This window comes from Pararge aegeria, chromosome 25, assembly GCF_905163445.1.
Source record: "Pararge aegeria chromosome 25, ilParAegt1.1, whole genome shotgun sequence".
Lineage (NCBI taxonomy): Eukaryota > Metazoa > Arthropoda > Insecta > Lepidoptera > Nymphalidae > Pararge > Pararge aegeria.
This window is the reverse complement of record NC_053204.1, coordinates 1,305,512-1,332,375: the sequence shown is the minus strand read 5'-3', so window position 1 is coordinate 1,332,375 and position 26,864 is coordinate 1,305,512. Positions and strand designations below refer to the sequence as shown.

The 26,864-nt window shown below is 34.9% G+C and overlaps 3 protein-coding genes across 3 annotated transcripts in view; 1 reads left to right on the top strand and 2 right to left on the bottom strand.

The window, feature by feature from the left end:
* The window catches only part of LOC120634905 (cuticle protein 18.6-like), a 52,398-nt gene extending 40,644 nt beyond the window's left edge, over positions 1 to 11,754 (top strand). Inside the window, exons 5-6 of the mRNA XM_039905784.1 lie at positions 9,578 to 9,793; positions 10,933 to 11,754. Of these exons, the coding sequence (XP_039761718.1) occupies positions 9,578 to 9,793; positions 10,933 to 11,049 (333 nt within the window). The 3' untranslated portion in view covers positions 11,050 to 11,754. The remainder of the gene's footprint in view (positions 1 to 9,577; positions 9,794 to 10,932) is intronic.
* A 1,173-nt stretch (positions 11,755 to 12,927) lies between these two features.
* Positions 12,928 to 15,421, bottom strand: LOC120634845 (zinc finger imprinted 3-like). The gene is made up of 2 exons (XM_039905675.1): positions 15,184 to 15,421; positions 12,928 to 13,943 (listed from the first exon to the last, which is right to left on the bottom strand). The coding sequence occupies exons 1-2, from the start codon at positions 15,352 to 15,354 to the stop codon at positions 13,131 to 13,133; spliced, it is 984 nt and encodes a 327-aa protein (XP_039761609.1). The 5' UTR covers positions 15,355 to 15,421; the 3' UTR covers positions 12,928 to 13,130.
* A 3,493-nt stretch (positions 15,422 to 18,914) lies between these two features.
* LOC120634903 (zinc finger protein 28-like) lies at positions 18,915 to 25,722 on the bottom strand. Its single transcript, XM_039905782.1, has 3 exons — positions 25,330 to 25,722; positions 23,771 to 24,532; positions 18,915 to 20,495 (listed from the first exon to the last, which is right to left on the bottom strand). Exons 1-3 carry the CDS (start codon positions 25,618 to 25,620, stop codon positions 19,149 to 19,151), a joined length of 2,400 nt encoding a protein of 799 aa, XP_039761716.1. The 5' UTR covers positions 25,621 to 25,722; the 3' UTR covers positions 18,915 to 19,148.
* Between the last annotated feature and the right edge of the window lie 1,142 nt (positions 25,723 to 26,864).

Genomic DNA, 26,864 nt, shown 5'->3' with positions numbered 1-26,864 from the left:
TGCGATGTCGCATAGAAACCGATTAGGGGTAGGACTAACAGGCTAGCCCGCTACCATCTGAGACTGCATCATCACTTCTCACCAGGTACGATTGCAGTCAGAGCTAACTTGTAGTGGAATAACAAAAACCGCCGGCAAATAAATAAAATAAAAGTAGGTTTTATTTACCTTCAATCGAAGAGACACTGTATTTTAATTGTGACTCTTTTTCTGAAAATATATAATTAATATTACTAATAATGTCATAAATGCAAAAGTGTGTTTGTTGACTTGATCTTTGACCTAGAGTTAGTTAAAAGAACGGAGAGTAACATCATCATCCTATCAACCCATTTCCGGCCAACTACAGGGCACGGGTCTCCTCCCACAAATAGGGGGGGTCGTAGACCACCACGCTGGTCCACTGCGTGGTGGTCATTATGGAGAACTCTCAGGCATGCAGGTTTTCTCACGATGTTTTCCTTCACCATTGAAGCAAGTGATATTTCAATGGCTTAAAACGCACATAGCTCAAAAAAGTTAGAGGTGCGTGTTGGGATTCGAACACAGGGCTATCGCAACTGACGGAGAGTACTATAGGCTACTTTTTATCCAAGAAATGGTTTCCCTGGGATTTTTGAAAAATCGGGGAAAAGGGGCTGGGATTCGAACCCGGTCCACGAAAGTCGAGCTCCTACCCAAAGCGCTATCACCGCTTCCACCTGCCATCACCTTAGAACAACTTGATTTGACATCGCTATTGCTACTGGGTTACACCTTAAACAACCCTTAATCGAAACCTTATTCGGTTAGGAAGTAAAAGTATCACCATTTTCTTCAGAATTTTCCTGGTTTCCAATCACATCCGGATTTGGTTCATCAGGGTCTGGATTTTCATCATAGCCTTGATATTCCTCATCTTCTTTATCTTTTTGGTCTAGACTTTCCTGGTTTTCACCGGCTTTCTCTTCCTCACCTTCTTGATCTGGATCTTCCGCGCCTTCTTGATTTGCACCATCTTCATCTTTCAGGTCTAAACTTTTTGACTCTTCTTCGATTTCTTCGTACTCATCTTCTTCTTTATCTGGACTGTCGACATCTCCTTCGTCAGAACCTTTCGCATTGCTTCGATTGTCCACATTATCTTGATTATCATTTTCATCTATATGTTCTCCTGTTTCTGTTTAGGGTCAAGTTATTTCTGGATGATTTTTGAATTCAACTTTTTAAGTTAGTGTTTCAATATTTTTTAGGACGAGTATTGAGAGTGTCGTACGTTACTTAAACGAACATAAAGTTAAAACGTAGAGAGAAAGAGAAAGAGAGAACATACATTGTATATCTAATACAGACAGCTGAGGAAACATGCGTTGTGTAATTTATTCATAATAAGCTGATAAATAGGTAATGATAAAGATTTGGACAATGTTTTTTAAACATGGCTAATTACCCCACTAAAGAGAACTTGGTACTTTCCCATGGGACCTTTACACTAACTATTATTTCTTGAATATCATCAGAGAGTAGAGAATCGAATAAAATATGTTGCTACTTTTAAGATGATGACTTAGGTATAGACTTACCACTATCAGGAATGTATTCGCCAACTGAAAATGCTTAAAAGCTTGACTTCGACATGCATACATTCAGACAATGTGTTAAAACACATTTATTACAGCGTTACAGATTACTATGCAAGTGATGAATTGCATAGTAATCTAGCTGGACGAGGTAGCTTAGAATCAGCCAGCTCCGCTTTTATCTCCCGCAAGATAGAAAAATAATTGTAAAGGTTGATGTTGTAAAAGAGCAACTACTGAGTTTCTTGCTGGCTCGGAAGAATAAAGAAGAAAGTTAGAGTCACCACAAACAGAGATCCTTGAGGTTTCAAAAGTGCTTATAAAGTACGCCTACTTGAAAAAAATGTATTTTGAACTTTGATATATTTTGGAGTGTGCTCAAAAACTATTCGATTCGGTTTCACCCTCACCTTTATAAAATCAAACCTTAGGACATCAATAGGAAGTCTGATTCTGCGATATGTTCGTGTTTTGTTGAAGAGCGCCTTGAATGATGACAATGAACGCGGTATAGATGCCATGCTTCGTGCAACAGTGTTACAGGAACCACGAATAATTATTTTTTTCGTGAAAGAAGGTTATTGTCTTTTGTTATGAAGATCTGGAGCGTCGACGTCTCCTCGTAAGATTTGGTACATTATTTTTAGTTGGTCGCAAGTCCATCTGACCCCCAGGGAGTTGAACCAGTTGAGCAAAAAAGCACCCCAAGCAGGGATGTTATTTTACGATACTTACACACTGCATTTTTATGATCACCTTCACTCACTGAAAATCAGCGCGGAGTGAGGTGACTCTGTGACCACAATAATGCCAAAGTGTTTAAATGTTATGTTTGGTAGTTTAGTTTTTTTTTTAGTAGTATTATGTAACATAAATTCTTGTTGTGTTTTAGGTTAAAAATTTGTTGTCTGTAGCGGTTTTTAAATTCTTTGTTTAAGTTATGAAAATTAAGCTTAATTTTCATAATATATCATGGAATTCCGCAAAGTGACGCCAACTTCTATCCAATCTTTATTTAAGTTTTTATTTAGTTAATTAAACTAAACTCATTCAATGTGTTCAAAACTAAATTAGCTTCTTATATATTAAGTAATACGAATAAATTTAAAGACGAATACATTGAATGAGTAAATAATCGTAAAATTTAATTTAGTTTAGTCTAATGGCGAAATGTATTAATTTATTATAGAAAATTAAGTTTTCTTGTCTTAAGTGACTTAGGTCTTTTTATGGGAATAAATGTCTTTAAACCTAAACCTAATTGATATCCCGTAGACACATTTGCTTTTCTTCTGCAATTCTAATAGGCATCGCAAAGATTTGGAATTTATAGTAACGCATATGTTTTTTAGTAGAAATGGAGCTTTTTGTGACAGAGCTCGTCCAAGGGACAACCTTGTTAATTCCTACCTTTAGCAGCACTGTTGTGTGGCTCATGAGGCTTAACACCTACACCTCAGGTTATTGGACTCAGCTTGGGATAAACACTTTGTGGGACATGTTCCTTCCATGCCCTGCGAAGTATTGCTCTGCTTTTCACTTACAATCGGGCGGGCAATCTGATTGGTCAACAAAAAAATAATTAAAAAGCTTACTTTTAACAGGTTTATCTGTAGTGCACCTGGTGGACATAGCGTTATCATTGGTGCCATTATCGTCGATGTTAGGTTTTTTTGCGCCTAAACAAGAACAAATAAAACTCATAAGTACAAATATACCTTTATTATTCATATAATATTAATCGCGAATTTGTCTGCGTATATTTAAATATTTTCATGACACTGATACCCTTTGTTTCCCCCGAGTTAAAGGTGTCAATTATCTCATTAATGTGACACTTTAGGGTACTATGTTTCCTTATATTTTCGTTCGTCTATGTCCCCTCTACCCAAATACAACGTGTAAAAGAATTACGAAATAATGTTGAAGGTTTCATAAGTATATTCATAAGGAATCAACCTGTAAAAAAAAATCTAAATAAGCATATTTATTCTTCCATACAAACTTATTAAAACATTTTAAGTTTTTACTTATGACAACCCTATTGAAGATCAAAGGCCGACACGCGCATAATACCAAGTGACAGGAGTCACATAATTTTAATTTTGCATGTGATGTTAGGGCTGCATCTAATTTCTTTCGGCAAAAACTATGGCAGTGGTTTACTCAAATACTATTAGGTTTTCGCTGTCTCAGAGACAAACGTAGTATACCTCTAAAGCCCGTGAAGTATTATTTCGGTTCTCATTTACACGTTGTTCACCAATTTCCGAAATATAATCAAAATGGCGGCGGGTCGCTATGCCATAGATTAGCTAATTGACCACAGTTAAGTAACTTCGATCTCTAAGCAATAAATAAAACCTGCATTACCTACCTGTATTCTCTTTAATTTACTTACTCATTTTTAAAGCACCGTTAAATTCTATGAACAAAATTTAAACCACCTTTATATCCATCTCAGGGCTGTGGCCAACATCGCCTGCCTATCAATATGCCAATGTGGGGCACAGGCCTCCTCTATTCATTTATTTACGCTAGCTTTAAGCTTCGCTCGCGTGGTAATTTGAAAAACTTTGCCAGGAGGAATGGGACACCGATCATGAATAGAACCGTTCACTATTTCAGGAAGTTTGTGTAAACAATATTGTAAGCATGTACAAAGCAGTATCTTCCCAGGGGAAAATTGCTTTTTTCCGGGATAAAAAGTAGCCTATGACACTTTTCGGTTCATAAACTATCTTTATGCCAAAAATCAGGTCAATCCGTTGCTCGGTTGCTGCGTGATTGAAGGACAAACAAACAAACTTTCGCATTTATAATATTAGTACGGATTTACATCAACAACTTACATACTCTGTTAGCAAATCATAATCATATCATATCAACCCATTAACGGCACACTACAGGGTAAGGACTTCCAACAATGAAAAGGGTTAAGTGGTCTACCACGCTGGCCCAGTGGCCCAGACCATTATGGAGAACTCTCAGGCATGCAGGTTTCCTTCACCGTTGAAGCAAGTGATATTTTAATTACTTAAAACGCAAATAACTTTGAAAAATCATAGGTGCTGTGGATTCGAATTCGGCCACCCGAAAGTGAAGCCGAAAAAAAAATACAGTTTTGGCTACAGAATCGATTGTAGAGGCCTCTCTCAAAATGTTTCCAGAAGAGCCGCGGAAGATCTGACCTCTAAATTATCTCACTTGCCCCTTCATAACCAGAAGCTGGGTACGCCCATGCCCACATTACTACTTGTGGGTTATTCATTATTAAGCCGATAGACAGGGATAGGAACGTGGGCGCGCTAAATAACTAAGTAATAAAACTTACCGGAAACTTCGATACCTAAAAGTATTTTTTTCCATCAAAAATTAAAATTATAATATTTGATTTATTTATTTTTAACAACACTTTCTCAGTAGGTACAATGTACTAAGAAAGTGTTTAACTTACTTGATAATCTTTCTCCATACACTGAAAAATAAAATTGGTAGGTACTTTACTTTCGTAAATGTTAGTAGGTCACTATAACTTTTCCCTTATATTAGGTATATATAGAACTACTAGCGGACCCCAGCTCTATCTGTTGGGCTAATTTGTGAATCTAAACCATCCAGGGTGCCACCCACACGTATACCAAAAAATTCATTTAATCGGTCCAGCCGTTTAGGAGGAGTTCAGTGACATACTCACGCACACAAGAAATATATATATAAAGATATTACAGACAATGCACTGTAAACCGCATTCGAATCGATCGAATCGTTGAACAGCTACGATCTTACATATAAACAAATGTAGAGTGTACCTACCGTCCACACATATTATATTCGTATGTTACACCTAACGCGTGTCAAGACAGTCAAACTTATTAAACCTATAATATAACAATCATACTTACTAGGGTCTATAAAAAGAAAACAATAATATTAGTAATTCATTTTCATTTTGTCTACTTAGCTACTAGAAGTAAAATACGTGGATCGATTATATCGCCATCTAGTGACGAATAGCGAAAAATAGTTAATTATTAATTATGAAAATTTAATTTTGCTGCCCTAGGATACGACTAGTAGTAGGATAATTAGGGTTAAAATTCTACTTAAATAGGTAAATGTTACTAAATTAAAATGAATAAATGAATACTTACAACTTTTACGTCGAATTTCTGTAATTTAAAAAAAGCCGCTGTCCTTTATTTTGATATTAAATCAATGCAAAAAATGATATCAACTTGTTAACTGACCATGAGCTTTTAAATCCATACATTTGTACATTGAAATATACGTAATATGTAGCTGAAAATACACATTAATTAATTAAATTAGATTTTCAATTCACACGTTTACATAATGTTTATTTCTGCCGCAAAGAGCGGTTTTGCTGGTGTAGTTACAGTTTACGGGAACATGAGGCTTAACACTTACGCCTCAAGTAGATTGACACTTATTATCAATGCGAAAGTGTGTTTGTTAGTCCTTCCTTTACGCATTGGATAGAAGCAGGTGTTACTTTGCGGAAATCCATGATATATTATAAAAATTAGGCTTCATTTGCTATAGTCCGCGAAAAGCAGGAGAATCTGTGTGGTGTTATTTATAATTACACCATACAGACTCAGGAGATGTTGACTTTACAATGAATAATTGTTAAGACCTAACAATTATTTTGAATTAACAATTATTCATTGTAAAGTCAACATCTCCTGAGGATGCTCCGGTTTCGGAGCGAAACGTGCGTAGTGGGTATATTGCCGAAGATCTGTTTGGTGTGGAGTATAAGGATTGAAGAAATTATAAATTACACCATACAGATTCTCCTGCTTTTCGCGGACTATAGCAAATTAAGCCTCATTTTCATAATTTTTCATAACTTCCTTTACGCTACAAATAAGCAACATAAACTTGATTTATGGCATAGAGTGGTTTGAAAGGACGGAGTACTTTTCATCCAAGAAAATTGGAAGTACTTAAACGTATGTACGTTACGTAATATGAGTACCTTCAAATCAAGCCGATTGGCGCAGTGGGCAGCGACCCTGCTTTCTGAGTCCAAGGCCGTGGGTTCGATTCCCACAACTGGAAAATGCTTGTGTGATGAACATGAATGTTTTTCAGTGTCTGGGAGTTTATCAGTATATTGTGTATTATTTCATTAAAATATTCATCAGCTATACCTATAACACAAGCTACGCTTACTTTGGGGCTAGATGGCGATGTGTGTATTGTCGTAGTATATTTATTTATAAAAAAAAAAGATTGTAGACAAACGCTCGTACATATACATATGAAAAATAAAATCGTTCGCACAAGATTTGTAAAAACCCTAATAAACGAGGACGAAGAACAGAAAGATTCAAAAAGACTTAAGAGATTAAGAGATTTTGTAGAGCAGAATTCGGTACCATTTTATGTCCAGCCCGCGGGCGATGTGTGCACAACTTCGCCATTATTCTTACGCTTGCCTACACCTCACGTCAAGGCTCACGAAATTCGCACGAATAAAACTGGCCCTTAATAAAGCAGTAAAAACATTACCGTAACATAAAATAAAGCCTTCGTGCGCTTTTTAAATCCATTTTTAATGATATAATTGTTCAGCGCGGTTCTCATTCCCGGACTATGCATTGACCACCGACTATTGTGTTGTGAAACTGACGGACAAGGTCGTAACTGGCATCAAATTTTATGCTACGATAAAATTGCCTAAGCTGAGTGCACATAAAATATTATATCGTCGAATTGAATTCAATGTTTACGATGTGCTTCGCCCGCTACAGCATTTTTAGAATGTTTTTTGCTTAGCCCTTGACTGCAATTTCGACTGGTGCGACTGGTGCAGTGGGAGATGCAGTTTGTGGTAGCGGGCTAACCTGTTAGGGAATGGCAGTTTGAAACCACACTCCTAATCGGTTTCCACGCAACATCGTACCGGAAAGATAAATCGCTAGGCGACACGTCTTTGTCATTAGGGTGATAACAAACCACACCAGAGAAAAATCTGAAATTTAACATGTCCAAATTGCCCTTGCCCCGAAAACATACTCTTAGGAATTTCATATTAGTATAGACTAGATACGGTCTAAACCCTTCTCATTGCAGGAGAAAACTCGTGCCCAATAGTGGGCCGGTAATGGGTTGATATGATGCTGATAGAGTAGGTATATGGTGTTTAACCTTAACCTTTCCCTCCTGCGTCGAAGAGCACGTTAAACCATCGGTCTCGGTCATTATAACTTACACGTACACCTGGTTATAACCGTTTACCATCTTCACGCTAGCTTAGCTTGCCAACCCGTGTTAAAGCAGTGTGGTGGGGATATGGAGGTTCAGTATCTCTTTCTCCTATGAGAGAGGAGACCAGTTCCCGACAGTGGGACACTAATCAGACGTTTAAAAATGTTGAATCCAACATAAATTACTCTCTAAGTCACTCAACGAGCTATGAAGAGGGCTATGTTGGGAGTTTACCTGAAGGATAGTATAAGAAACGAAGAGATCTACTGGAGAATCAAAGTCACTGACATAGCCCAAACTATCAGCAAGTTGAAATGGCAGGGTATGCTTGGCGTAGTTGCCGTGGAGACCACGAACAAGCGTAGTGTGGAAAGCACTCCAGGATAATGGACCGACGACATAAAGGGAGTGACAGGGAGTGGGTGAATGCGGAAGGCTGAGGACCGGCTGTACGGAAGCTTTTCTTGGGAAAGGCCGATGATCAGCAGTGGACGTCCACAGGAAAATACGCACATGGCCAGCGTCGTGGACTTCATCCTAAATCCTTCTCATTGTGGCAGAAAACCCACGGGTCTTCTCTCATAGTGAGAAGGGTATGGATTATTTACTGTAACAAGTTTGCTTTTAATGAATACCCTGCTAAGTTGGCTACGGGCTTTTTCCTCAGAAAAAGCCCATAACACTGGACTGAACCAGAGCGCGTTTTGGCACCTCATAACATGAGTTTCGAGAATAGATTGCGACAAATATGCTCTTGTAGATTTATTAATCAAACATAATATTTTCATATAAATATGTTTGTAGTTAGATAGGTAGATTAACACTTTATTGCACACAAATGATAAACTATTATAAATTTAAACAAACATTGGCATGCAAAGGCGGTCTTATTGCTAAAGCAATCTCTTCCAGAGAACCATTAAGGAAAGTTCGAATGCAAATTCTTTTTTTATGAAAATTAAGCTTAATTTGCTATAGTCCGCGAAAGGCAGGAGAATCTGTATGGTTTAATTTATAATTTCTTCAATCCTTATACTCCACACCAAACAGATCTTCGGCAATATAGAGGGTACAAATTAAGCTTCATTTTCATAATATATCATGGATTTCCGCAAAGTAACGCATGCTTCTATCCAATATCTTTTATATCAACTACGCCTACTGTTAAGTACTATTGCAATGTCAAGCGACTCTACCACCGGTTCGCAAGGCAGGTTCTACCGAGAAGAAGCCGGCAAGAAACTCAGCAGTTGATCTTTTCCAACATCATTTTACAGTTTGTCATTTTTCATCTACTGACAGATGAAAGCGGAGCGGCCTGTCTCCAAGCAGCCCTACGTTTTTTTTATGTCGTAATCGACGGACCAAGCATGGGCTTCCAGATGGTAAATGAAAAAGTGGAAACCCATCGTTTGTAAACAAAGCAACGTGCTTTACGATCCATCCGCATTAGTCATAGTTGTTAAGTCATGTGCCTGTAATAACACCAGCAACCATGATGCCCTTCAGACAGGAAAAAAGCCATGCTGCTTAGCGGTAGAAATAAACATGGTTATATTAGGTTGGGCAAGAAGTATCTTCGCCATTTTTCAAAACATTTTTTAATATAGTTTATTTACATTTAACCAGAGTATGTAGGTACCATTTTGTTCGATAAATTTTTGCCATCTTGTAGGTAGGAACATAATCCCATTGCTATAGAAATGTTGGGGATTCTGATCAAAAACCGCGGCAAGTAATGAGATAATAATGATGTATGTCTGATTATCTGATCCCAGCACACGCATCATGAGGAGCACGAACACCACCACCACCACGAGCCTGGCATGCCCTTCGACTTCTCGTATGCTGTCAATGAGGACGGTAACGACTACAGCCACAACGCTAAGTCGGACGGTGACGTCACCCGCGGCGAGTATCGGATCGCCTTACCCGATGGACGCACGCAAATCGTCCGGTACACTGCCGATTGGAAGAATGGATTTAATGCTGAGGTATGTAATATACAATACTAGACTACATAAAATAGGTACCGGTTGATATCTTGGAGATGTCTCTTAAAAAGTTCAAAGTTTGTATGAAAAGTAAGCTTATAGAAAATTCCTATTTTAGTATTAAGGACTACGTCAACGATAAAACTGTTCCTAATAGGTTTAAATTCTTGCCAGGTTGCTTCTTAAACAGTTTTAAATGACAATGTGAGATGGTGACAAAAAAAAAACAAACGGCAAAGTTTGTCGTGGGCTTCATCTTAGACGTGTGCGTGTTTGGAACCCTCGTAATTTAGTTTTAGGTTAATGAATTTAGTTATCACCATCAACTCACTTCTATGTCGTATTTTACATGTCATGTACGCAAAAGTGCCATCTAAGTGCCTATTTGAATAAAGTTATATAGATATATTTGACTTCGACTTTTGACTATGGGAGCAGACTTTTCGTCATTTAAATAACTTATAAATTTTAACAACGCCCTTTTATTTTAACAACCATACTGATCTGAAAAAATATTTAATCCGCCATTTTGTGGCGGAGACCATCTTGGACCATAATACAAACACTTAGGGATATCGCGCTAGAAAACTCAGCCCGACGGACTTCGATCATAATGCTACAATCCTTCGGTTATTAGAATTTCGTTTTCAAAAGTACACAAAATATCAAAAATGCCAGCGTGATATGAAAAAACACGCCAGTAAAATAGAACGAAAATCGTGTTTGTTTGCATCGCATTTTTTCTTATTCAGACCCAATGGTAGTGTCGAGTTATCTTTAGTCATACAGAAGCTCTGGAAAAGGTTGTATCAAAGTTATTGAGTTAATTTCTTCCAACCATTGTGAATAACATCAACTAAACTACCTATATAACTTTATCTACCTATAGAGACAAAAAATACAAATTATGTTTCAAGTCCACACCAAAAACTCAATTTCATGGCTTCCTTTCGAGTAGATATCCGCAAGAGGTAAACAGTCATAGTGGCTTTGGAATGTGGATCCTAAAGTATTTTAGCAGTTGTTTTAGGCGACAATTTAAACGGCATGTTCATAATGTAATGTACAGCGCCATCTAGCGATGAGTAGAAAGTACTATATTTTCGTCGAAATTATTTTGATACTCATTTCTATTGCAGGTAACCTACGAAGGTGAAGCGCGATACCCCGACCAGCCTAGCCAGGGAGGTGGCTACCCCTCGGGACCCGGACAACCTTACATCCCACCAAACCAGGGTGAAGGCTACCATTATTAGAATCCAAAAAGACCAACAAACGCCACTTAGAATAATTAATAGAGACTGTTATACTCAAAACGCAGCAAAATACCATTAAAAAAATTGAGATTCCTACAACCTACCTATTTCAAAATATTCTTCAAAAATGTTCTCGGCAATTTTCCAATAGATGGCATAGTAGTCAATATACCATCCATCAGCAACGAAATGCGGTAGAAGTTTAAAAATATTTGCTCTTTACTGAGAGTTGGCGCGAAGTTTAAAAATCGAATTTATTTAAATTTTCTTGGATTACTTACTATGGAAAAATTTCACCATATTTACTTTTAAGTTATTTTTATTGGTATATAAAATAGAAGTATTATTTAATCTTAATCAGCTTAATTAAGAAACAAAACATGCAGACTTAATTATTTAGGAGTTACCAAAAGGGTCACCAAATTCGAAGTTACCTTAACAGTTATCATAAATTAAAAAAAATGTTTTAAGATTTTAATCTACATTTAGATATCTGACTTTTTATGATAATTGGTGCTAATGATCAGGCAAGTCTATTGTTGCCTGAAAGCTCAAGACTGACGAGGATGGGCATTTCTTTAGAAAATCTTAAAAACCATTGATTAGGACTTGGTACATAAACTCCAAAGAGGATACCAACAATGTTTTGAATCCTTTATTGTTCTTTCAATTTGTTAAGAGTTTATAAACAACCAAATTAGCGCCAATTTGATGAAGATTTTCTGTGATTATGTCCAATGAAAACTTTAACTTCTTGAATGTTAGTTAATAAATATTAAGATACTGTTAAGTAATTGTAAAATACTCAATTTCCACTGCCTTAAGTGTATTTATTGTATAGTTATATTTGAATGTGTAATAATTGTGGTAACTAATTATAAAAATACCTAATGTATCATGGAATATTTATTGGAATGAGAAACAGATAGTTTCCTTTAGTACCTACCTTACTTACCCTTTTTATAAATAAACCTTTTTTTATATAAAATTAATTTGGTTTTATTTACTTTTAAGTTTCTATTTAAAATTTAAATAGGTATGTGAATAAATACGATAAGCTTTGTTTTCTCAATTATTGATACGCACCTCATATAACTGGAATACCGCCTTTGGCTACGTCACCACCTACCTACTTATACGTCTTCTTTCAAATCAAAAGCAATAAAAAGGCATCCTCAAGGGCCTTTGTGTACGGAACACTAAATAAGGCGAACAAAAGATATGTAAATCGCGTTTAATAGCGTATATTTTTATAACTGAAACATATCCGGCTCGAAGGACCAACAATCATGGAAGTGTGAAGTGAGACGTGTGCGGGGCGCTTTCATGCAGTGACTGAGGGTTATGTATCTTCTAAATTTTCTGGATATACACTTAGTTTGCGTGCGGTTAGCGTGGTAAATGTGACCATGCAATATAGCTGCATTTATGAAAAAAAACTTTTGTTTTTAGTTCTTCTACAATATCGATGCCTCCAACGACTACAACGATGATATGAGTGTATTTTTATGCTCCCATCAAAAAATCAGAAATAATGAATTTCTCCCACTTAAAAAGCCATTCTGCTCACCGCTGTGTTAAGGTCATCAAACACCGATAGAAGTGATTGAATTATTAATTCATAAATAAGCTAATATTCAGTTTTAATCTACTAAACATTGAAGCTTTAAATGCAGTTGAAAATTCCGATTGGTGGGTCCAAAGACGTGGTTAAAATAAAAAACGAAACAAACTAAAAACTCTTAAACTTTATTATTCCTTTCAACTTTCTAGGCCTCAGGCTCTTGTAAAATATTAGGTTTCCACAGACTATCAATAAATAGTCGTCATCATCATCACCATCGTCGTCGTCGTCGTCGTCATCATCATCATCATCATCATCATCACTGGTCCACTATAAAGGGTCTCCTCTCGTGCTGATCAAGTTTGGATTGGTAGACTTCACATACCCTTGAGATCTTAATGGAGAACTCTCAGGTATGTAAGCTTCCTCAAAGTTTTCCATCACCGCTAAACCATATTGAATTGCTTAATTGTAAATGGCTAGCACCGCTTCCATACCTAGTATTTAGATATATGCTTTACGAATGGACAGTCTTAATATGCCTGGTCAGTTCCTTAATTAAACTAAACTTTTTGTCGCAGATAAGGCAACATTCACTTTTTTCACTGTGACATCTCTTTATGTGCTCTAATCTACGCCCCGATGTTATGAACCTTCTAGTGCATATGTCACACTGAAATGGCTTTTCGCCTGAATGAAGCTTCAGGTGTTCTAGCAAATTCTTTTTATGAATAAAACTGTCACCGCATACCTCGCATATTTCATTCCTAATTTGCAAATGTGTTTTCTCGTGTTCAACTAAGTTTTTTCTATGATAATAGTGCTTGTAGCATGTATTACAAACATGCGGTCGCACTTTCAAATGTTTTTTATTTATATGCCCCTGCAGTGATTGTTTTGATGGACTTTTGTAATTGCATTGATTACAACTGTAGTATACTTTTTTGTATTCTCTTCGATTGTGACTTTTCATGTGCTTTTTAAACTTTGTAATGCTATTGAACAACTTACAACAAATCTGACATTGCCTTTCTTGGCTTGTATTTTCTTCTATTTTGTTCGGAACAGTTTCATCATAGTTATCATCTGTTGGTTGGTCATACTTTCGGGTAAATTTGAATGACTGCTTCATAATTTTTATTAAATTAACTTTGATATTTAATTTTCCAAGCCTATCTTGGCATGGTGGATTACTTTTAGGTAATTTTATATTAATATTGTCAATAATGCTGTTAATAATTCGAGTCATGACATTGTTTCTTTGTATTGCAATATACATACTGATGATAAGGTTGGCACATTTACCGCATACTTTTGTTAAACACAGCTCCTGAAATGACAGTTATTTTTGAATTTGAATTCATTGATATAATTAGATAAGTGTTTTTTTTAATTCAATTGATATAATTAGATGAGTATTTTCATTAGAGCTGTAGGGTTATGGGAGTACAGTTGTAACCGATCCAGCAGGTGTTTTACGAGGCAACTAAGGAATTTTAGAGTGGATGGGCAGCAGCATCCTCTCTGCTACTACTACCGTCTCCTGACATCACCAACCCAGGAGTGATGATTATGGTTTACCTGGCCAAGTTGGTTGTGGGGTCTTCTTAGACCCGGGCGCGTTTGGAACCCTCCAAGCTTTAGGTTATTGTTTATAAACTACTACATGCACATACATATGAGACATGACGCCCCGCCGGGCATTGCAATAAAATTTGTCGAAATTCTTTTTATTTTTTACTTAATTTAAATTTTTTATCCAAATTAAAATTTATTATAACAATTGATTTAAATATTAAAATATGTCAACCTAGAACTAAAGGAAAAAATAGAAAAATGAAATCAAAATATTAGAATTTGAATTAGAATTTTTAATAATTTCAATTAACAATAATTATAGAATTAGAATTTAATGTCACACTTTTATTCATAATTGATAATTAATATTTAAGTTAACACAATAATTAATGCAATAATCACCACAACCTAACATTGATGTTAATATGTTAAACTTATGAGTGCTTTATAAGTGCTTGTGATAAGGCCTACATGAAAAAACATTTTTGAATTTCAATTTGAATTCAAACCCTCCTCTTTGGAAAGGCCTTAGTCCTGCAGTGGTCTGTTATAGGATCTTGATGATTGATGAGATATTTTTTTAATTAATAGAATTAGATCTCAATGTCCCACAGGCCTCTTAGCTGAGCAGATATCAAGCATACACCTACCATGCTGTTTTATTTCATGTATGCAGGCTAGGATAACCAACCCATCCTGAGATAACAATGCTATTCTCCAGTGACCGTTATGATAACCTCGCAAGACAGCATAAATGATCTTCCAAGGAAAGGTTAGCATCAAATTTAGGCTTTTAAAACCCTTCGCTCGTGTGCCCTAACATGACTGATGTACCCTATCTTTGCACTGAAAGATCGAGCGCAGTGAAGACAAGTTAAGGTACTATCAACATAATTATACATTATGTTGGAGTGTGGTTTCATTTTTAGCCTCCAATAAAAAGTTTGCTGTTAATTTAATGTTTTTAAATAATTAAATAAAAATATACTTACGAATGAAGGAAATAAATAGATAATCATATCAGCCATATTTAAAGTTTCGTCAAAAAGTTCACTCTTTACTTCAAGTTTAGAGCGAATACTTTGAGCATTTACACTCTCTTTGAAACATAAAAAGCACAATTCATCCACCACTGAATTTAACAAAAGATGTATCAAATCCATTATGCAAGAACCAATAAGCCTGTTTCAGATATAAAAGTGAAAAATTATTATTTCACAAACTAAAAAAACTACCTACAACTAAAAGAAGAAAGTTTTGTTTACAAACAAAACAAGTTTGAAGTTTACGTTTTTTTTTGGACTGGGCCTAACTTAGCTCTGGGCTCTAGTATTTTAAGCTTTCTGTGTGTAAATCGCTGAAAGAAAGGCCGGTTAGGATGTAAGCACTACGTTATGTTAAAACAGTTTTGTTTTCTCATCGGCCACGAATAAGTTGATTGTGTACCATTATATGTAACTAGATACCCAACTTGTTTTCTTCTTTGATCATGTTATTTCAATAATAAGGTTTTACATGGTTTTACCCGGTGATGGGGTTAAGCGGTGATAGCCCTGTGCGTAAGATTACGACTTAACTTTCGGGAAGCTGAATTCGAATCCCAGCTCTAACTTTTTAAAGTTATGTGCGTTTTTAAGCAATTAAAATATCACTTGCGAAGGAAAACATCGTGAGGAAACCTGTATGCCTGAGAGTTCTCCATACTATTCTTAATGGTGTGTGAAGTCCGCCAATCCACACTGGGCCAGCGTGGTGGATTACGGCCTTAAGCACAACTCATTTTTGGAGGAGACCCGTGCCATGGGTTGATGTGAGGATGACATAGCCCAGTCAAAATGAATTATTCAATTTAGTTTTATCCACACCTTTCCATCTTCGAACTGTGAGGTATAGTAAGGATTTGCACCTAGTAAATATACGATGGACTTGCCTGAAGACCTTTGCTTCCTCGTTTCTAATTAGCACCATAAAAATCTGAAATGCACTTCCGGCTTAGATACGAGTATACCCCATGACATGGGTTCATTAATATTCAGTATTGACGGTCCATTGGCGCAGTTTGCAGCGACCCTGCTTTCTGAGTCAAAGGCCGTGGGTTCGATTCCCACGACTGGAAAGTGTTTGTGTGATGAACATGAAAGTTTTTCAGTGTCTGGGTTTATCTGTATTATAAGTATATTATTTATAAAAATATTCATCAGTTATCTTAGTACCCATAACACAAGCTACGCTTACTTTGGGGCTAGATTGCGATGTGTGTATTGTCGTAGTATATTTATTTATTTATTTATTTTATTTATTTAGTATTTGAATCATTTGTCTTTGCCTAAGGACAAAAAAAAAAAAAGAAAATTATCGCCAAGCTCTTTAATTATTTTTTTTAATTCATGAATATTATATATTATAGTATACGATTAAGGAGAGGTCAGCGAACTTATTTCTTTCGTTAGCTGTGAGAGGATGAATAAAAGAACAAAGTCAATATAAGCAGAGTAATACACTTTTTATAACATTCCTATAGATTGTGCCTGTGAAAACAATACAATTTACTGTAACTCATTTTTTACAACTTATATATATTATTAGGTATTACAAACCAGCGAAAAAGCTCACAAGATGAAACAACCGTAGTTTAAATTATACAGATCGCAGACTGCACTTCCACAGTGGTTTCATCAGTGGATAGAGTTGAATCCGAACTTCATGGAGGAAAAATAAAGGAACATTTAGACTATGTACAGGTTAGGTGTACATAACACCTTACGTCCCGAAATAAGAAATTTTGGCACTTATCCAAATTAAAAAATAGACAAGGATACAAAATTGTTTTTCGCAATATTGATTTTATTAATTATCATCATATCAACCCAAGACGAGACGGGTGTATCCACCACACTGGCCCAGTGGACAGTTGGTGGACCTTTGGTAAATTTTATTAATATATAAACTTTTTTCAACATTTTATGGTTCAGAACATTTCATAATTTATTTAGTATACCGTATAGTTGGCATCAATGGCAGTCTTATTCGATCGCAAAAGCGACATCTAGTTGTAATAGTTGGAAACAGTCGTGTTACAAGAATGGCGCTATATCAATTCCATATGAGTCGTAATTCACTTTTACGCGATCGAATAAGTAAAAGTATGTATAAAATCTAAGTTTTAGTTGCATTGGTCACAAGCAGGGCTATTCTGTATCTCAGTTGACAACAACTTTAGCTAGCGACTGTGTTAAGGGGCCACCGAATAACCAGCTTTTCTGAAACCTAAGTTTCCGACTAAGTTAATTGGAACTCGGTTGGCTAGAATTACATAATGCATATTAATTGGTTTGGGCGTTATTTGATGGCAACTTTCCACAGTGGCTAGCTTAATTTGGTGTCAGCTGAGATACAGAATAAAGGGGGTTCCGTACCCGAAGGGATGTTGACTTTACAAAGGTAATTGTTGAGGTGTGGAGTATAAGGATTGAAGAAATTATAAATAACACCATACAGATTCTCCTGCTTTACGCGAAGTATAGAAAATTAAGCTTAATTTTCATAATATATTATGGATTTCCGCAAAGTAACGCCTGCTTCTATCCAATTTTAAGTGTTATATGTTGCAAGTGATCTGCGCAAAGCAATTTATATCTTAAACTGAATGCTTTTAATTAAATTAGCTTTCTCATTGACAGTGTTGACGACGAGTATCTACTGTAATGCTACCTAATCTGTACTCACCTGCCTCTTAACTTGTAACATAAGTGCCTAAATATAAATTATAATATTTGTAACCTACTTATATTAGCTAATAATTACAAACTTATATAACTAATTCACTTTTAAATCCTATATTAATTTCTAAAAGTCATAATCAAGTTTGGTACCCACCTTAAAAGTAATCTCCTGGTATAAGAACAAAAAAAAAAAAAAAACAAAAAATATTATCTAAAATGTCTAAAAAACATCAAAATATACTTCCATCTTACAAAATATAAGTCATCTCGTTAATTACTTATCGAATTATTTTTATTACGCTATATTATGTAGAAATTTTTATATAGCATATAATTATCTATCTTTATTTAAGGCTGTGTCTATATTTCTATGTTTTTCTATATTTAACTATTATTTGTCTATTATTGAAAAAAAATTACATTTATTTCGTTCTGTTTACGAAAATTGCGACACAGTACGGGGGCGTTCATAAAATACGTGAGATTTTTAAGGGGGGGGGGGGGAGGGCGAAGACGTAATTTATGGAAGTAGTTTTCATGTATTACATTTTCGTATAAAACTCTGTATGGTCAAAGTAAAATGGAGCTAATGACACCCGCTTTACAAATGCCAAAAGGCAGAGCTATAGAATTGAAGACAAATTTGAGCTTTACACAATGTAAAAAAGATCCATTTTACTCCTATACTCAACTATTTCGGTACTCAAAAACTTGTACTAAGGCTTCAGGGCTAGAAATTCTGTTAAATTTAAGTCACAATTCTCTTAAGATAAATTGACTACATTTTAATCCTCATCGCTCCGGCAATCGTGGGTATTATGCCAACCAAGCTGTTAGTAAAACTGCATTTACCAGTACTTTTTTTTTAAAAAAAAGGTATCTTAGTTTGATTGATTGGCCAAAATAAAGTACATATAAAAAGACAAAATGTTATGAAATAAAATGGCAGAAATAGACCGAAGAATCAAGAGAAGGATTAAAGTGTGATTAAATAGTTTCTATGATATTCGAGTTTATATTGAGTTCTGTCGTATTAGAGATACACAATTCAATACTATAAGATAAGAATAAAGGATTCTGTCTCATATCACCGATGCCGAAAATATCATATGCCTTTTTACATGCATTTTAAATGTATATATGTATTTGGTATTGCCACGGGAAATTAAAGACTTTAATAAAAAAATATATAACCCTATATAAATATCTATAACTCGGTTAAACTGTAGTAAATGCTACATAGAACTATGCATTAGGTTTATGTGTGACTTTAGCTCAAGTTGACTAGGCAGCACCGTTCTGCACAGTCTACAAGAATATATGCCACCGTGGAAGACCTTCATATGTTTCTTTAAGTAATTATCGGAATAGAAGCACTGTCTGCAAACTGGACATGAATGTGGTTTCATACCTATATGTTTCCTAACGTGAATGACTAAATGTTTACGGCATTTAAAAGTTTTACAACAGAACGCACACGATTCCTTCGAAAACAAACTGTGGAGCTTTTTATGACTGGACAGATTGGTTTCCGTGTAAAACTGTCTATCGCACATGTCACAGCTGTACGGTTTTATTTGAAGGTGCACCTTATTTACATGCAGAGAGAGTTCGTTTTCGTTTGAGCACGGCTTCTCGCAGAAACTGCATGTCTGAACATGTTTGTTTCGGCACGCGTTGAATTTGACTGCGTGTCTTTGCATGTGAACGTCGTAATGCTGCTGGGAGACGAATAATTTATCGCATAATTGGCAATCTTTTGTCCTGTGACTCTTTCGATGCTGTTTCATTTGTTTCACATTACTAAACCTCCTACCGCAAACCTTGCACGTAATAAATGTTTGCAATTTCAACACGTGTTCCATTTTTTTATGCTCAAAGAGATAGAACTTCGATTTGAATATATTCAAACATATATTGCATTGAACATTTCTCTGCGTGTGTTTTAATATGTGCTTTTTAAGGAAATATTCAGATATGAAGTGTTTATTACATAAGGGGCATGTGTATCTATATTTGGGTACGTGTTTTGGCCTTTTGAGCTTCTTGTTGAACGTTAAGAATTCACTGCAAATATCTTTGAAAATATTGGTGTCAATTTCATTTTGGTAGCCGTTGACTAACTTTTTTTTTGTGTACGTTCTTGTTACGTTTTTGGCCGGATTATACAGAGGTGTATCATAATCGAGTGATATGCTATCGTTTTTAGTTTGATTGTAAAGGGGCTTGTCGAGTAAGCTACGGGAATAATCGTTATTGTCGCTATTGCTTGAATCATAGCTTTCTGAATCGGATATTCTGAATTCATCTTCTAAAACATCAACTTTTGATTCATCATCATTCTCGGATGTTTCTTCAAGTTCATCTAATTTCAACATTGGTAGTATAGTATCTTGCGATATTTCTACCATTAGATTCTTATTAGAATCACCGATAGTACTAAGTCTATCTAGCATTTCACTAATACAAGTATTTAATCTACTTCTCACGTGGTGAATCTTGACAACGAAAATATAAGAGGATATAGCGTGGTTATAACATTTATCGCATATTTTATTTCCCGTGTAGGTGTCAAGGTTGATCTGCAACAAAATAAAAAAATGATTTTAAAATAAATTTTAAAGAAGCGGGATAAGATGGATTTTACGTCCTTTTAAACATGTTTAATACCTTCAATTTCCGAGTAACCAATTCAGGATATGCCGATTTAAAATAATAAAAAAAACATGTAAGAACTGTGAAATCGTCCTACCAAGAAAAATAATCAACTAACTTATTTGCAGTGATTTTGAATTTACATCCAGTATTCTTATGCTTATATGCATTCTAGCGATACGCCGCTGCTTTGTGCGGGTGGAATGTAGATACTAATGTGGCACAGGTCGGCGTTATTGATAATCTGTTGTAATTTAATCTATCTCATAAAGTATGTGCATAAAAAAAAACATATATATTTATTACAACATTGCATTACAAATCTTTGAATTTCTTTGCTTTTCTCTTTACATATACATGTTTACTACATATAAACCTTCCACTTGAATTGCTGTGCAGAAAACTACAATCCGCTGTATTGTTTAAACAATTTCACCAGCGGGGGCAATTTAGTTTTATACTATTTAAAGATTATCCAGTTTGGTATCTTTTATTTTATCTGTACCTCGAACCGATATTACATTGAGTACTGATATAGATGTTACTAATTCCTAGTTAATATCTTACATTAAAAAAACTTATTTATAAGACGTAGTAGCAATTCTTCTCAACGCTCTTTTGGTGCGTCGCATTTTTATATCCTTAGAATCACCTACACCTAAATTGAATGTAAATTTAGATTGGAAAACATTTGGATTGGTTTCTGAATCTATATACTGATTGTAAGAACCTTGTACGCTTGTACTGTATGTGGTAGAAATTTGTGATTGATTATCAAAAGCTATGTCCATATCTTCTATAATTGAATTGTTCATAGCATACTGTTTTATGTCATGAAGGCTATTACTATTGTTTATGTGTGTTTTTTCTATGTTATAAGCATTAGTTAAAGGTGTTATTTCTACATCCATTTTCGAATCTTCGCTTAGTTCTTCAATATTTGGTAAATGTAATACATTATCTGGAAGTATTTCTATATTCTTCTCATTAAAATTCACTTTTGAATTTTGATGCATAGTTTCATTTAGATATGGTGATGGACATGAAGATAAAGTAGTTAGATTTTCAGTATCAATTATTACATCTACGCATTCTGTACGTTCACTTGTGGCTTTTAGTTCTGAACAAGCTTTATCGTACAATTCGGAAGTGATAGGACTTTTTATATCAGTATAGAACGCGTTCTGAATATCAAAATTTGTTTTTGCACTTTCCTTAATAACTTTTTCTTCATCGCAACAAATGCATATCACCCTTTTTGTAGAGTTAGTGGTTAGACAAACATTGCATTCCCATTTTTTTTTTCTATCAATAGATTTTTGAGTTAATAATTTCAATTCATTTAAATCCTTGGTTGTATTATTATTGGTAGTATTTCTAAGTATTTTGTTAATGCGACCAACATATTTGTTACAATTTTCACATTTCCCTGATTTAGTGAAAATCCAACACAATTTACAACTATCTTTTTCAATAACTTCATTGGACCTTTCATCCTTTAATATTGAGGGTTCATTAGTTAAACAACTATTACAGCTTGGAGTCTTAAAAATCCAACATTTAATACAAGTAGTTTTTCCAACAGGTTCAAAAGTAGATATTTGTTTCTCTCCCTTTAAAATATCTTCTGATTCATTCATATCAATATTAGAATTAACAATCATAGTTTGGTCACCATTAATATCATATTCGCAAACTTCAATTTCATTTAAACCTTGTACAGGATTGAGCAAGAAAGGTTTTGCAAATGTAAATGTTATAGAGCTTGTAGAGTCAAAATCAGTTATCTTTACTAAAACTGGTGTAGTAAAACCAAATTTCTCATTTAATTCTAGAGAAAATGCATCTTTTTCTTTGCAGTAAAGTTTTCGTTTTTTCAATTTTAAGATTTTAGCCTTTTGTGGAAATAGTAACTCCTCATATTTATATTGGTTTGGCTAAAACATCCAATTAAGTTAATCATAGTCTAAATGGCTATATAGACAGCTACTGCTACTAAAAACTGGGACTGGTAAAATGTGGAATATATGGATTGTTGTAATCTTCATGAAGTAAAGTGGAGTCTATTAAAGTTAACTTAACAAAATTCCGATTGTTTCACTGCCTATCTGTCTATCAGAACCTTTAACTTCTCAGTTGAGGAATGAAGATACTTTATTACAAATTACATTACTTTTTTTTGTGTGCAACACCACTCAGATCTTTTAAAATATTATGCATATTCAGAACATGTTTATGAGATATTGACTACATCACACAGTTGAAAATACCTAACCGCATATGGTCTTTATTATAGCTAACTAACTACTGTAAAACTAAAGAGATTATATTATGAAATATGGAATGCAAAGTTCAATTTCACAAATAAATGCACTTGATTACACTTAAAACAGTAAGGCCCTGATAAATAGTCATTGCTTCGTATTAGTTGAAATTATTCATATTTTATTAGCACAAGCAAAGCCAAAGTACAATTTTTAAATTTATTGAATGCGTTCATTACGTACTAAATTGTGAAGCACCCAATATAAGCAGAAATCAATTTATTGCATTGTTAAACTTATTTCTAATGAATATTATTAAATCATTTATTTAAAAATAGTGTAATCTACAATATATTAAAATTGAACGCTTCCTATGACTTGACTACAACTCCTTTTGCTTTTGTGTGCGTCTGCTGTTGTTGAGATTTTTATTGTGTTTATTCTTAAATTATGCTTTGAATAATCAACACTGTTCAAGTTGTGACGTAAATCAACAATAACTGGATAACTACCATATTGAAGTAATAAGGTTAACAAGCTAGGTTTTCAAAAGATGTCAATAAAATAGGAAATCTATTCTTAGAACCTGCTAGGGTCATTAAACTCTGTACTATGATTAAATTATGCATCAGCTTAGTATTCAGTTAACTTTCAACAAAAGTCATGCTAAAGTGCTGTCTATTTAAAGGCTAAATATTGGCTTAAGCCATCGCTTATCAACAACTATTCATCTGGGCCTATGACTTTGATCTAGAGTTTTAGCTGAGTCTCATTTGCTTGACCAGAAAACTATTTCTTGAGACGCAGAGAGGTAGTACCGTAGTAATTAATTAGCTGCATAAATAGTTAACTTTCAATATTGAATAAAAAAGCTAGGGCAAATTTGTGCCTTAGCCTCAAAAATATGACAATATAGATTAAAATACGGTAATACTTACTCCTGGAACTGTAACAGTTAAAATATTCTTGATACTCTTATCGCCAGTTAATCCAGAATAACCTCCATGAAGATGAACAGTGTCAGCCAGATTCGTTAAACGAGAACTTTTATCCAAACAAACAGTACACAATGAATCATCTTTCCGTTGCATCAATGAATTGAGCAATAATTTGAATTTATGTTTTTCAATATGCTGGAAATGTTCACCAAGTGATTTATTTTCTAAACCACATTCTTTACATTTGAAGCCTTCATTTTGATTCTCTTGGCTAGTATCATCAATGTATTTGTGTGCATCTTTGATATGTTTCCTAAGCTGGGAGCGTTTGACAAATGATTTTCCGCACAATCTGCAATTAAACCACATGCTTTTTGGATGCGAGTTCTCGTGATTCAATAACAGTTCTTTGCTTGGTAACACTTGCCAACATTTCTGGCATTCAAGCTCACTCATTTTATCAAGACTTTGCACAGAATTCTCAGTAGTAATATTTACAATGTTTATGACAGGTTCAGCATAATCCATAACATCCACATGCTCTGCATAAATGATGTTGTGGTTTGGGTGGAGTTTACGTTTTCCCCTTTTCTTGACAGGTTCCAAAGAATCCAGCTTTTCAAAATTATTGTATACATCGTCAAAACAGTTACGTATTGCTCGTTCAGCCCTTTCGCATTGTTGTGTGAATAAATAGCAGCTAATAGCTCTGTTTACACATTCATTGCATATTTTATTTGGAAAGTTTGCATCAACTGCCACCTGGAATTAGTCAGAAATAATTATGAAACCGTTTGCAGGGAATCGCTGGATTCAAGCCACACAACATTGTAGCATGTGGAAATCCCTACAAGAGATCTATGTCTGCATGCAATGAACATCCTGTAGTTATGAAGAATTATGATGATGAATTTTTAAAAACAGGAAAACTTTTTTTCTTCTGATTAATATATAACCCACTTTAGAGCCAAGCCTCTGTTGATACTTTGTGGTGATTTTCCTGTCCCATTCATCATCATATCAACCCATTACCGGCCCACTACAGGGCATGGGTCTCCTCACACAATGAAACTTAGGAGTTTAAGGCTGTAATCCACCAAGCTGACCCAGGGCGGATTGACATATTGCACCACCAGTGTTCACAAAATGCTGAGCAAATCCACTTTTTATAACAGTTATTATATACAACAAAAGGTGAACTTTTCACAGTGGTGACTCACTCAATGAAGCATATATAGTTTGCAGTGTGAAACTGTAGTCACATGCTAACTTAAGCTACATACACCATCAAGCAAAGTTCAGGATTTCTTGCTCATGATCGAGAAAAATATCCAACCAAGACTTTCTACACTGATCCAACATTGGTTAGCAGGCTTATTAATTTCCTTGCTTGGGTCTAGCACAGAATGCGTGGATGATAGAAAACTCAGTACCCAACAATTTTTAAACAATTGAGTGCTAAAACTCTGGACCTTGGGATTTTTGCATCTGACATTCTGACTCCTGAACCAACTAGACAGTTGCATCCGTAATGCCTTTTATTAAAAAAGTCCAATTACCTTATAAGGATGAAAGCTTGCAACTATATCCCTGATTGTGACCTCATGCAGAGCTCCGCTTACCGCCAAAGTGAGAACCTCATCAAATTCAGATAGTTTGTTTGAGACGTGCAGGCAGTACCTACAAACCCTAAGCCTAAGAGTCCCTTGCAAAAGATATTTCACAGCGTTCTGTGTACTTAGAGGAATTTTGATATCATCATCCTTCTCCTGGTTGCCAACTTTAGTCGTATTGTTTGACAGTCTCGCATAAGGCTTTAACTCTTTAATATTAACGGATATGTGGTTCATCTTCTAAGCCTCAAGTGTATAGTTTTTATTAGATATTAAACACTTATTTATGTTCGATTGTGATAAATAGCGGAATTGTAAACTGTGACAACGTCAATGCACCAAAAATCACAAATGCCAGTGTGAAATGCACAGACTATTAAAAGATAACGGTCTGTGTTACCTACGTGTGCGTAAAAACGCAAAAAAGAGTAGAAATTATTACTGGCGCCCGCGACAATTGTAAACTTAATTTAGCAACCCAAATAGCAAGACGGAATAATTAATATACTTAATTAATTTAAGGTTTTAGATACCTAGGTGTTCGATAATATTTACCAGTCAACTGACTTTTAAAGGACATAATAGTCACTGATATTCACTCACTCTAGACGCAGAAGTTGTTAAAGCGGATAGTTTATGTATGATGATATTCATATTTTTAAAAAGATCGACCCCATTGTCTTGTGAATAGAATAAAACATAGAAAATACAATAATTCTATAGAACGTCATCTAGCGTACATTGAATGTACTAGGTTCAACTTTAGCAGTTCCACAATAATCCTTAGATGGCCATTAAAGTTCAACTATTTTCCACTAGATGCCCAGTGATGACAACACTGATGACTGATCATCGTAGCTGTATCATAGCCTCACGAATAGCTATTGTTTCGTTGCATTTCTCCAGGAACAAATAAAAAAACTGTCGAGTCAACTTCAAATCAACGCGTTTCGCTATTTTTTACTTCTGGTTTTACACAGATTAGCCAATTTAGGTGTCTATAAATTAGGGAAACGTGTAATAAAAACAGGTATATTTTATTCATGATATATGTGCGTATGTCCAAGAAAGAGCCGTAGAATACTACCTTCTGTGGTGCGAGGAATATGGAATGAATGAGGAATTTTCTATGAAATTTAGATAGTTTTCATATAAAAATAAGACATTTTTATTTGTTTGCTACCAAAAACATCAATATTTTAGATACATTATAATGTTTTTCAATCGATATGTATCATACATAGATCCTTTTGATTTGATGTTTTCTAATAACAATTATTCCCAGGCTAGTCTAGATGGTCAAAGCTAACTAGAACTTTTAATTTAGATACTACCCTCATAAAGATCAGTGACAATGGTTGAGCACCTAGCTATACCTACATAGCTCAATTGAATAGTGACACTAGACCATAACACTAGATTAGGAGCTAGTATTGCGTGAGCTAAAATAAATTGTTTTTATTCTAGATTTTGTAGAAAAT